The sequence below is a fragment of the Egretta garzetta genome, unplaced genomic scaffold (genome assembly GCF_000687185.1).
Source record: "Egretta garzetta isolate BGI_Z169 unplaced genomic scaffold, ASM68718v1 scaffold231, whole genome shotgun sequence".
Classification (NCBI taxonomy): domain Eukaryota; kingdom Metazoa; phylum Chordata; class Aves; order Pelecaniformes; family Ardeidae; genus Egretta; species Egretta garzetta.
The window spans coordinates 4,628,605-4,642,005 of record NW_009258727.1 but is presented as its reverse complement, the minus strand read 5'-3'; the positions used below and the strand labels follow the sequence as shown (position 1 = coordinate 4,642,005).

The following is a 13,401-nucleotide window of genomic DNA, read 5'->3' as shown; positions in this document are numbered from 1 at the left end:
TGTCAGCCCTTGCTATGAACTGGTGCCGGTACTTTCTGAGCACCTGGTTCCTGGAGGTTCTGTGGCTGTCGGATATGTGGAAGTTTTGGTGTGAGGCGCTCAGGTCAGAGAAGCTAGCCACCCCTTCCCTAAGGTTGAGTAGACAGGTGCCCCTGAGCTTCATCTTACGCTGGCCCATGGAGGAGGTCACCCGCATTGTCTCCAGCTGAATGTCAGTGCACGTGGGAGTAAGAATAAAGCAGGTAATGCAGGAGGTAGTCTGTTTTTGTGAGAATCTGACTGGCTCATTGACGTGCCTGTTTCCAAAACCATTGGTTTCCAACTAATTTGATCAACAAGAATTTTTTGGTTTTGCAGCGATTACTGCTTAAATAATAAGCTTCCTCTTCAACTATTTCAGTCATGTAGTGACATCAACATTTTTCAAAAAAACCCCAAAACACTCTTAAGACTGAAAGTTTCATTGTTCTTTGTCATAAATGTACTAACTTGAAATAAGTCTTGTGCGTCATTAACTTTGAAATCTGATGTGCAGTTTACCTTTGCTTTGAAGGATCCTTTAGTGGTAAACCTCTCCAGCCCAGGACCCTTGACTTCAGCGATGTTCTTGTTCCTTCACAGCATGAGGGAGGCTGGAAAAGGTCCTCTTTCTCCCAAAGTGCTCTTCAGCCAGCTTTGTCAAAAGTACGTATTGTCAGTATCTTTTACTTGTTTATTTATTTTTAATTTCCAGTTACATGTTTCTAAGTGTGCCATGTCTCTTGTCCTTTCTAAGGTGCCATTACATTTTTACTGGGCAGTCCAGAAAATGTCTTCTTCATGCTTTAAAGTTGCGGGGCTCCTTGTTGCGCTCCAGGGTTGTACCTGCTCTTCATGAAACGTATGGCCCAGTCCATAAACACAAACTTTCAATGGACTTTGAACTGAGTGTGGGGAGGCAGAAGAGGGCATGGTGAAACTGAAGAAAGTAGAATTACCTTTCAGGGTTTTTTTGTATGTTAGCGTAAACCTGTGCTAGGACTGCAAAGTGTATGTAGATATTTTGAAAAAAAGGGTAAGCTTTTAAATGGGAAACCTCTGCTATGATGTCTGACCTTGGCATCAATTCAAAATTAAAAAGGGTCTAACAAGTGAGGACTTGAAGCAGTACTGAAATGGCATATGGCTCCAGATTGCAAAGAGCTTACAAGCCCTAAAGAAACTCCTGTTTCTTGACGTGGAAAATGTTTACAGTGGTGCTTTGTAGGTGCCTTCAATTATGATGCAAACAATCTTGCTTTTTAAAACACCTGTGGAAGACCTATTTAAAAGTTGATACAAATATATAAATATTGACTTTACAAGTAAAAGAAGCTGTAGAAGCAGAGTAACTGGAGGATGATACAGCTGAATTGCACATTTTAAATGATTAATAATGCATGTTCATTTATTTAATACAATATTATTTTATGGAATTTTAAGCTTTCTGCAGCAAGAGAGTTAGGAGGAAAGTTGCAGCCTCCTTCCATGGTGTTCCAGGGCAACCTCGCTGTGCAAGCATGGGTTTAAAATATGGTGTAAAGAAACAAAAGCTTTTAGACGAGAGCAGGGATATTTTAATTCTGATGAAGAAATCAGTTATTACTTTATCCTCAGACTTCAACTTCAGAAACCTAATATATTTTTTCTATTGTACTTGGCTTCCTTTTGGTTCTTTTGAGCTGTAAAAGGAAATGTGTATACACTGTCCTTAAAGTGATTTTGAGTGAAAGAGCAGTGTTCTCTGTTTAGCATTATCTACCTGGAAGAAAAGTCTGTAGGGAAGAAAAATATCTTGTTTCCTCACTCCTCCTTCTGTCTCAGGGCTGACTCAAAAATGTGATTATAAGAACAAAATTTGATTGAGAAATGATTAAATAGGAATAGTACTTTTTTCTCTGTAAGTATTAAGGATAGAAGGGAAAAGATGACGTAAAACATGTTTTGAAGACCACCTTGGCAAACTCACTGTTAAATAATCACAATGCACTTCAGATGGCATTGTATTTTTGAATTGATAGCTGTTTTGTATCTGCTCTCTGTGTGTGTACCAATACAAGTTATTGGTATTAAATCTCAGATCCTGGTTGTTCTTTTTTTTGTTGTTGTTTTTTGATGTTTAAGATGGGCATATACTTTAACTGCCAGCTAAAATTGAAACATATTTTAATGTGAGCAGCAGACTTTTGCTGTTTGGACATGTATCTGTCAGCTTCTGCCATCTCCTGCCTTCATCCCTACTTTTTACTTTTGTTAGCCTTGCAGAACACAACTTAGATATAAATCCTTTACTAGCTCTAGTATCAATAACAAAAGCATTGGCTACATCCTGTCAGCAAGAAATTAGGTGTTTGGGGCACTAAGTGGCTGCACAAGTATGACAGAAGGTTTTGGTCTTTTGATTATTTTGTTATTGATGGTGATGTAAGCAAGAAAGAAGAAAGGGAGAATTTCAGCAAATTCAGCAGTCTGCAGTGGCAGAAGTAGGAGAATGGGAAATCTTTATCTTTGCAAGCTGAATAATTTACTATATATTAACTTAAACAGTATGAATGCAGTGTCCTGTCATGCCATTTTTACAAAACCTTTTTTCGTCTTTTAAAGTTGGCTGTCTACTCTTTAGCAAAGCTGAAATGAGAGAACATGGCAAGATTGCAGGAGTCCAAGCTAGGAAGAAGTCTGTGTTGCTGCGGCATTCTCTGTAACCTGCGTTTTAACTCCTGCCAAGAAGTCGTGTTGTTAAAGTAATCTTAAAGGCATGCACTACTTGTGTTCTTCACATGCATTGGCATAAACTCTTTTAACTTAACAAATGAAGTTCAAACAGCATCTTTCCCAAAGAGATGACAGGATGAATGCGTAAAAGGAAGAACTCCACTGAAAAAAAATGTTCACATTTCAGAGAGATATGTCAGAGAAAGACAAGTCCATTAACTACTGGGGAGAAGGGCATGGGGAAGGACTTCTAATAATAAAGTTTAGGTTTTATATATTTTACATAAAAGTTTGCTGACTCCAGTTGCAGCCTCATTTTTGGTTTTTTTTTTTTTTTTAATCTATTCCTTCCTCATCACAGATCTTGCTGTCTCAGTCCCAGTCTACAGTATATGACCATACCTTTCTTCAGTAAGGAATTTATGAAGCGGATTGTACAGATAGTACAGGATGTACTTGTCTGATATCAAGAGTTGGACTCAGTGACCCAGGAATTGTCTTCCCAGCCCCAGTCTAATTAACATTGTTTTGAGTAGTTGCTTGTAGCTTGCAAAACAGGGGCACACACACTGTTGGATCAGTTGATGCAAGATGTAGTAAGGTAGCTGTATAATGTAACACCTGACACTTGCCCTCATTTCCAGTTCAGTGCTGGAATAACACTTGTGAATTTGATGTCCAGAGTTGCTTTTTCTGATGCCCTTGTAGGACTACAGGACTCCCCCTGCTTCAGATGTTGCAGCATGAGTTTGAATGCTCACATTTGAACTGGGCATCCTTACTCACAAATCGGAAAGAGCTCAGTGAAAGAAGACCTAAGAAGGCAGGGGAGGAAGGAAGAGCAAAAAAAGGAGTGGGCGAAGGCATGTAGAAACACGGCTAGGTATGGGCACAGAGCCCGTAAAGAAAGGGAGCAGGCGTTGCCTTGTTCAGCTGCAGCTCTGTCATGGCACCAGGTGGGATCCCAAAACCTGCAAGTGAAAAACTCTGCAAGTGGATGCACGTTTGCTGCTCAAAAGCAGTAAGAGAACTGGGACACAGTCCTTTCAGCTGCGAGCTGCGTCTTTAAGAGTCTAGGGAGATCACGGCATGAAGTTTGTCGTCTTGTGTATGAAAGGGTATTTTTGGTGCTTTTTTTGTTAAATAACAAAAGAAAAAAAATGATACCGATTGTTAATTTTATCAAGTGGTGGGGTAGCCAGGTTGAAGAAGGGGAGAAGAAGAAAAGAAATGGATGAGTCTTTCTATAGCAACTGTTTAGCGTCTGGTACTAATTCATCCACTGTTAATTTTGTTAGTGTTGCAGCTGTCAGATGTTTTGCGAGGACAGATTGTAAGCATAGCTACGGGGCCCTTCTGTTGGTTTTCCACTGTGCTGAATATCAGGACTGCAGACTTCTGACTTATCTGGAGACTTAGTGACTAATGCAACACTGATGTATTAAGAGGACATAAATTTTATTTCCTTTATTCGTTATGACTGAATAATTTTATTTGTGGAAGAAAGCTTAGATTTGTGTGGCAAGTAAATGTTGCAGCATATAAGTGATGAGTCCATAAAGTAGTTACAGAATTTAGCTGCTTCAAAGCTCCACCAAATAATTATTTATAGGGATATTATATTGCTACGCTAACATGCAGGAAAAAAATACTCGCCTAACAAAGATTTTATTGGTGGTCACAAAATATACATAGGTCTTCCCTCCCTGAGGATTATTCGTCCTTCCTTCTCAGGTGCAGAAAGCAGAACTCAGGACAGAGGTTTATGTGGGGCAGACAGAACACAGACCATAGGCAGTTTTGGAGGGAAACCTAAACGATGCTTGGAGCATTCCGCATTTATCACTTCTGAGAGGAAAAGCTAAGGGAAACGGAGGTAATGTTGTACAGGATTTAAGGGGTGAAGAAAACAGGATTTTTCTCGTTCATTAGGAGTCTTTTTGAGATGTTTCTTTTAAAATAATAACTGCTATAGAGAAAAATTTCTTTTTAGAAAAGATTTCCAACTTGCTTATTTTCCCCATTTGACTTTTACCATTTAAAGATAATAGCAGCAGAACACACGGTTGATGTTCCCTTGTCCCTGTCACGCCTCCACATGCCTGGCTGATGGTGCTGCGTCATGTTCAGGAGCTCTCTGACAGAGGAGATGGAATCTTCTCCATGCAGCAGCAGTGGAGATATTGCAGGTCTTTATTTCAGTTAACTTTTCGGAGTCCTTCATTTCAGGAACAAGTTAAGAAAGCTGGATGGATGAGGTCTATGGGTGCAAAGAAGATTAAATGCATATATAAGTAGCATGCATTGGCAGGACTCATGTGCACTTTTTCCCGAGTTTTGTGTTCACTTCTTCCACTCAGGAGGAAGACCTGTGCAGCGTTTTGGACAACACAAGAATTTGCAATGTGTGTGGTATTGGTGAGCTGCGTAAGCAATGTTTGTAGATACAATGAAGGAGGAAACCAATAATTTCATTAGGTACAGCAGAGGTGTATCCTCAGTAGCAATGTTGAGGTTAACCAGAACAGAGCATTACAAGATAAAGCCAGTTTGGAGCTTTGGGGAGAGGTAACAAAAATAGGAAGACCTCATGTCAAGAGGGACTTGAATATTGGGAGTTTAGGTAGGAGGGGATGTGAAAAGGAGGCATGGCAGCAAGAGAAGACAATAAATGATAGAAGATAAATTAGCTGTGCTTATTTAACTGCCCTCATGAGAGTTCAAGGAGCTGTCTGTGGAATGGAAAGGCAATAGCTTTAGAGCCAGGGGAAAGTGGGTTTTTTTAATATTCAATAGAGCTAACCTGTGAAACTTGCTGTCATAGAGCACCGTTGAAAACATTAGCAGGACTTACAGGAAGAAAGAAGAACTAAATGCCCATATAAAGAGAAAACTTTTTTTTTATAGGGACACAAGACCTCGTGCATAAAGGCCTTCACTTGGCTACCAGCTGGTAGTCAGGAAGAAATTTCCCCAGACGGGTATTTCCATTACTCAGTAAAAACAGCCATATTTTCCCTCTGACGGTCAAGTGGGAAATGGCTCTGCTGTGGCATGTCAGCTATTACACCCATTCAGAGCCACTTCTAACAAGTGCTCTTTGCTCATGTACCAGGGATCTGGTGCATTGCAAGAAAGTGGTGGTGCCTCATTTTCTCTTTTGGGGGAAGGTGAGGCAGAAAAAGATGAAAGAAATCAGCCAGCAGGCCCAAAGGGGAGCTAAGTCCTGCCTATCTGTGCCATTGACATAGGACCGGCGTGTCTGTTGTTATTTGAGTACATGTGGGGACGAGCCTGTGTTTGTCCGGGTTTTTTCCCACCAAGCTCCTCACGGTAGCAGAACTCTTCTGTCTGTGGGGCAGGTTTGAGATCAGATTAATCATGGGGATTAAGCATGCTGTAGGATTTTGCTCTGTTTTCTGTCATAGTGCTGCATATAATTTGGGATCACTAATGCGAACGATCACTTCAGGAAGAACAAAACTTTTCATTCTAGCTATTCTATAATAACAGAGAATGGATATTTTATATCACTGAGAAGGGTAAGCCCTGTGAGTTCTGGAAACTTCTATAAAATGGCCCTTTGCATGCTTTTTTTGAACTTTCATTGGTAACTGATCAGTCTTGAGGGATTAACATCATCTGCAGGTAAGCAGAATTTCTTCTCTCAGGCTAACATTAAGTAAACATTTTACTTTGCTTCTCTATAGGATACTGCAGTATTAAAGGAGTTCCTCTGCATTTTGCACTACTGGAAAAAATCAAATAGTATGTTGTGTTTTCAAGCACTTAATATTGTTTCTGAAGTTTTCCAAACCATTAGGATATCTTCTGCTCAAAAAGAGTAATTACTGAAAGGGTGATTTTGGAGAGGATTTTTATTAGAGACAGTAAATGAAGGATAGCTTAATTTCCCTCAAATGAATGTAAGATAGTAATCAAAAGTATTAATGCTTAGAGAAAATTTTTTTTTGTTTGTTTAAAATTGTATGTTATGTAATTATTGTTATTAAAACATCCTGGGAAGTTGATCCTCATAAAAAATATTTCTTTAACTGACAGTCAAGCAATTATAGCTGGTCTCCAGATGAGCACCAAGAAGCTAGATAAGCAGTATGCATGTAGATGTCACAGTTGTCCTTCACCACTTATGGCCATTAGCAGGAGTTCAACCTGTTCTGTCATTATCCTGCTGACACTGTACAACAGGTTGTATCGCATTGGCACTGGCTTCCATATGTCAGCACATCTGTGAGCGGTCAACTCAACCAACCATCTTCAAGTCCCCCACTTCTGCCAAGGATCTCGCTTGAAGCATATTTTCAAGGAGACGAGAGTGCACATCTTTTAGTTGTCAGATTTCTGTGTATCACCATGGATTAATTCCTTTATCTTTTTTTCCCCCCTAACGCTGGTTTATAATTGTAGGAAGTTTCCAGTAAATGCATCGTGTGGTGTGAAATTCCCTCCCTCCCCTTTTTTTATTGTTGTTTTTTTGTTTATTTTCTTTTGTGGCTTCCCCCCAACCCAAATGCACTAATGTGAAATGTTTTTTCACAGAACACCAGATATTTAGAATTACATACAACATTACATAGCATGCTATGGACATGAATGACAGGTTAACTAAGCAGGGTTACCAATGATGTCATTTGTCAGTCCCAGTAAATGACTCAAACCTTACATAGCACCTTTACAAGTCACTTTCCTCTCCACTCCACTTTTAAAGTGGTAGCTGCTACATTCCTATCCTTGTTTCCATTAAAATTCAAGCATGTAGATTTGCGTGAGGTTGGAAGAGGATTTAGTACAAGCACAGAGAAGCCTAAATAATCTTGTCCTCCTATAGATGCACTGTGTGCTAGTAAAATGAAAGACTAAGAGAAACGAGAAACTGCCATGGCCAGCAGTTATTTTAAACAAAAATATTTTTTAAGAGGAGTATTTCAAGTTTGAATTTGTTCTTTTTTTAAAAATTTGAAATTAATTTTTTAGGTTGACCTGCACATGCAAAAACCAAAAAATTGGCTTTAGAAAGAATGCTAAAAAAAAAAATCACCCCCTCTGCTGATTCCAGATTTTATATTAAGCCTCATAATTGAGGAGCATCGTTACATCATTTTTAACTAGGGATATTGTCAACTTTGCCTCAAAAAGTAGATACAAGGTATGAATATGAATGTATCCTATCTGTAAATGAGAACACGTTGTTCTGCATATGCAGGTTCAGATTTATTCTGCTTAATTTTAGGCGCTGACCTGAGATGCCTTGTCACCTTAGATCCTTCTCCAGTTACATCCCAAAGAGCCTCCAGCGAGTGGTTCAAAACTGAGACCCTTCTATCGCTAGCCTACCTGTAGCCCAGGGCTGCTGTGCCCTAACTTGGCATCTCGACACTTTGCCCAGCTTTCAGTTTTGCTGTTGTGGGCACGTCGCACGTCTGATGCATTTTCTGATTGCCTTTAATTTCTCCTGTCCATGAGCACAAATTTCGGAAGCAAACCTGCATGGCTTTAGTGTATGAGTGGGAAAGAAACCTCACCTTCAGGAACCCTAGAACAGCTGAAGAGCATGGCTGGCCAAGTAAGATCATCGTGCCTTGAGAAAATACTGATTCGCATTTACAGCTCGATGCACTGGTTAGCTAGAGCACGCAATCTGAGGCTGAAAATGAAAACTGTCTCAACATGAGCTCCATAAAATTGAGTAACCAAGTAAGTGGCTGGTTTTTCTGGCTGCTCTGCCAGCTTGGTAAAATTCCTGTTTGAGCCCTGCTCAGCCAGTCACCTCCTGTGCTAGATTTTGGAAGGGGTGCACGTGGTTACGCCTGCTCCTGCTCTTCCCGTGGTGCAGCGAGAGCCGCAGCTGCCATTTGGTGGCATTACTGCAAATGCAAAAAACCCCACCCTTTCAAATCCCGTTTTAGATTAATTGGTCCAAGACTTTGATTGAAGATCTAAAGGGTGACTTGTCTGGAAAAACAGGCATGGCTTGCTCAGTTAATGTGAATAGAAGTATGTTAGCAGCGAATGTTTGCTGAGTCCCATTTGGCGTTGCAAGAAGCTGGAGATCTAAATTGTTTATGAGAAACCTTCTAGCTATGGTTATCTTAGTAACGGTAACACCTTAAGGATGTCTCCACATATTCACAAATGTATTTTGTAATTTCTGTGTAATCTGTGCCTGCAAAATACGGTATTTATAGAGTATGTTGAGATGCTGTGAGTAGGGGATCCACACTTTTTGAATAGCAGTGACTGAGACTACTGAACGCCTGGCTTAGGAACAGATGCAACGTTACCCCCTGCAGTTGACTAAAACATCTCTGGCGTAAATGGTAGTGTAGCCTGAAACAGAGGTGGTTTTTCTTTTGGTTTACGAGGCTCATGCGGATGCTGCTGGTGGTCTTGTCACGAGAATTACCTTTCTCGTGGAGCCTTCTGGTTTTTGTTTGTCCCGCATAGCAAAGTGTTAACAGCACAAACTCAGCCAGCGCCAATGTCCCTTCTGTGTCCCTGGGCTGACTCGCAAGCTGGCTTGTCTCTGCTGGTGCTGTGGCCAGACACCGCGGAGGAGGATGAGGACAGCTTGAAGGATGATGTAGCCTGGGAGGACAAGGGCGACACCAGATGTGTAATTTGCAAGGCATGCAGACCCTTTCCTTCAAGACTTTTAGTTTCCAGAGATGAAAAGTTTGGAAATACACAGATTTTTTTTTTTTTTTTTTTTTTTTTTTTTTTTTTTTTTTAAGAAGCTGTTGCAGTCTTTGGTGACTTAGCTCTCTGTTTAACCTGAGTAGCCAGTATATATTATTCCAGAAGGTGGGCTTGACAGTCATTTGGTATTGCACATCCAAAAGGTAGTGACGTTATTATTTATGCAGAAGCAGTATCTTTTTAAGTTGCTGCTCTAACACTTTTTGGCTCGCGAGGATCTCAAAAGCCAAAATACACCCCCCCCCCATTCAACTTTGTTATACAAAGGAGGGCTGTGGCACATGGTTCTGCAGGAAGATCTGATCACTCACCTCACAAACAGAATTGCAGCTGGAGAGCTGCAGGCTCCTGGCTTTCTCCTGCAGGCCACTTTGGGCACTCTGCCTGTGATGCTGCTCGCCGCCATTTCGGGGATGGCCAGGGAAATCCCTGTGGAGGGCTGCTGTGCAGGAACTGGTCCTGGTGGGCTTGGGGCTGCCGTATCTGCCACCTGTGCTTACAGATGTGGTGTGGAAGCGAGGCTTTAAAAGATTTTACCAAGGGTTATAAAGTTCTGATAAGATGGACCATGCTACTCCCTGTCTTCCAAGCTTGGATAGCATGAAAAAAGAGCACGGTATCAGGATTTTCTTTTTAATGCTGGCTATCCAGATTAGTAAAGTAAACTAATGGTGATGGGAAACGTAGTGATGTTAAATCACAGTAACAGTGTGGATACTTGATGTTCTTCCATGGGTTGTCCAGATAACTTGTTTTGGTGCACCCAGAAATCGCAAAAAAGTGAGAATTAGTAATGTTTTTGTATTCAATATGCAGTGGGAGCAAAATGCTTGATATGTTTGGCTGTTCCGATGGGTGAATCAGGAAGGTTCCTTTCAGTTAGTGCAAAAACTTGTGAAATTTCAACCTCTGTCATCTCAGATTTTTATTTCTCTTAAAACCAGTTGGGTATACAATGCCCATAAGCAGCTCTGGGAGAAAAAAAATCAGACAATGTGTAGCCACCTTTGCAAACCTGATAGTTTTTGGAATTTGGATTCAAATAAATTGTCTCAGTTGGAACAACTCTGAAGAGATTGTCTCATTGGTTTCAGGCTCTTTCCATTTTAGGTATGAAGCTGTGCTTCGCTTGCTTCTGGTAATGCTACATGTTTTACTGTGAATTGCAGATGTGAAATATTGCAGCTTGTTAGGCTGTAGGACAGAAGTTTGGATGTGCTATGGTGTGAGCTGATAATTCATGATGCTAAAGGTCCTTTGAAAGCTTCTGTGAAGCAAGTGCAAGAATAACTCTTACCTGATAACGTAAGAGCAATTAACTCTTCCTATCAAGAAAACCTGTCCCAAACCCTGGCTTTTCTCATTAGCAATGCTCTTAGAATGGAAATCCTATGTGTACAGCATTTATCTCCAATATCTGTAATATTCATTGAGCAAATTTAGCATTAATAAAAACTGATTACAGTGTAAATTATATGTATCAGAATATCATATTATTACAGTTGTCTCTTACATTTCTTTAATAGCATTTGAAATGCATATGCTATGTGGTGTTGCTTATTTTTAGCGTGTTTACCATCTTCCTCATTGACTGTTCACTCAGCTCAGTAAACTGCGGATTACTGGACTGATTGGCTGTAGAGCCATTTGAAAGAGATGGTTTTAGCTCTGCTTCTGTTTAAGAAGTTAAGAAATTCTCATTTAGATTCTGACCCGCAGTTCTTGTTTGTTTGATGTGCAGCCTTGGGACTTGCCTTCCATTCCAAGATCATCTTTTTTCAGTTCAGATCATAGTGCTGTTTCTGGTTTCCTATCTATGGACTGGTTTTATGCGCATTTGAGATTTCTTCTTGGTAGAGAGAAGGGTGAGATAGCAGGGGGGAGGTTAAGCACTTCGAAAATCTTTTTTCTCTCTCCTCTGTGACATTGGGACATACAGAACTACTGGTGTAGTCTGTCAGCAAAGCGCTGCTAGCATGGGTGAAACTACTGGCAAAGCTGTGTTTTAGTCAAGCCATCCCCTGTAGGGTCAAAATGCTGCCTAGGTCAAAGTGCAACAACATCTTGTTGGTGTAATTGTGACCACACCAGGAGCTTCCTAAAGCCCCATTAAGTCCAGCAGGGATTGCGCCTAACTACCCCAGGCATCCAACAAGAGTCTGATTTAGATGCTGTCTCATTAAGAACCTCTCAAGGTACATTTAAATTCCTTACTGCTTCTTTCGTAGGGCTCCTCGATTTAAGGGGTTCCAGCAGCAGGACAGCCAGGAGCTCCTGCACTATCTGTTGGATGCGATGAGGATTGAAGAAACAAAGGTAACACCTTTGCCTGTGTTTTTGAAGAACTTACTTGACTGTATGGTAAACTGCTAGTCATTGTTTCAACGTTCTTTCCGTTCCCAGTGTTTTAAAGATGCACTTAATGGAGTAGGAGTGGCTATTTTTGTTACCTTGAGAAAAATGATGACTTATTTGAAGGAGTATTTAATTATGCTCATGTTGATACTTTAGGAATCTGAATTGTTTGCCTTCATTAAAACAAACAAAAGGACAGAAAAAGGAATTCTGAGGAGACAAGAAAGTAGAAGTAGAACCTCTGATTTAGCTGGCAAAGTGCATCTTGTATCTTTCAAGAGTGTGAAGAACTACTTGTTTTATAAATAAGGTGCTGCTTTTCATTATTTAAAAATCTATGTCTAAGTATGCAAAATATCTAACCAGTTATATTAGGGATGTCCCTGGGTGTTTTTTCTCATGTTTCTTTTCCTTTGTTATTTCTGCCTCCTGCGTTGTTAAACACAAGAAGGTGTGTTTGCTCACTCGAACTATTTTGACCATATCTGATTTCATCTGCCTGACTTAGTCTTGGAACCTTCTTTTCAGATGATACTTTGGTAAATAGCCTTTTCTAAGTCTCGTCAAAAGGAGGCAGAGGCCCTTAAGTCTCGTACTTCCTCTTCCCCCTCATTTAGTAATGAATGTCACAATCCTGAGCTGAATTATCTTGGAGATGAGATATAAAGCTGTATCTGCACCCAGTTCCCGGCACTGGAGTAGTGCTGAATGAATCCCCATCCTACCAGAGTATTAATATATATTGGTCTGGTCAGCAGTACACTTGATCATAACCAGAACTGAACTACAGGGAGAAAACAGCTAAACCTTGACATTGTCACGCTTACAAAACTAGGTGTTGAATTAGGGGCACGCCAACAGAAGCCTCTGACTGCAGTTAAAAGCCAGTTGTCATGTTTCTGCAGTAGAGGGAAACTTTATTGTGTTGCTTGTTGATTTGCATGTAATAAAAGGTGGAAACTGTATTTGCTTCACAAACGAGGATTCACCGAAAGCAGAATTACTACAGCTAAGCTTCTCCAGTGAGTGACTGCGCTGTCCCCTCAAGCCAGTCTCCTGTTTCACCAGCGAATGTGCTATCGTTACGATAACCCGCGTTTGTATTTGTCTTTTAAATCATTTTGTTAGCGGTGACAGCTACAGTAGCTACCACAAAAGAGTAATGGAAGATGGTGAGAATTTTCAGTGACCTTTCGGGCAGCAGGGTATTTTTGCTGCCCCGTCACCCGGCAGGGAGAGGATGGTCCTGCCCTGCCCTGCTGCCCTAATGGTGCATTACTGCAAACGCCACTTTTATCGCCTTGGGCTGCTCCGCCAGTAAAAGCTCTCGGTGACAGCTACAGTAGCTACCACAAAAGAGTAATGGAAGATGGTGAGAATTTTCAGTGACCTTTCGGGCAGCAGGGTATTTTTGCTGCCCCGTCACCCGGCAGGGAGAGGATGGTCCTGCCCTGCCCTGCTGCCCTAATGGTGCATTACTGCAAACGCCACTTTTATCGCCTTGGGCTGCTCCGCCAGTAAAAGCTCTCAGTCTTTTTTTTTTTTCTTTTTTTTTTTTTTTTTTTAATTTTCCCCACTTTCAGGTTCGGGGGTGGG

At 40.8% G+C, this 13,401-nt stretch overlaps 1 protein-coding gene and 1 long non-coding RNA gene across 9 annotated transcripts in view; one reads left to right on the top strand and one right to left on the bottom strand.

Moving 5' to 3' along the window:
- The window catches only part of USP45 (ubiquitin specific peptidase 45), a 55,658-nt gene that overhangs the window by 24,798 nt on the left and 17,459 nt on the right, over positions 1-13,401 (top strand). For 4 of the 8 annotated variants that reach the window (XM_009649063.2, XM_035888763.1, XM_035888764.1 and 1 more), the window contains exons 8-9: positions 554-684; positions 11,679-11,766. In XM_009649063.2, the coding sequence (XP_009647358.1) occupies positions 554-684; positions 11,679-11,766 (219 nt within the window). The other 4 variants (XM_035888766.1, XM_035888770.1, XM_035888769.1 and 1 more) reach the window with 4 other exon arrangements.
- Positions 3,072-13,401, bottom strand: part of LOC118451688 — a 31,731-nt gene continuing 21,401 nt past the window's right edge. Inside the window, exon 5 of the long non-coding RNA XR_004841202.1 lies at positions 3,072-4,993. This is a non-coding gene — a long non-coding RNA (uncharacterized LOC118451688). The remainder of the gene's footprint in view (positions 4,994-13,401) is intronic.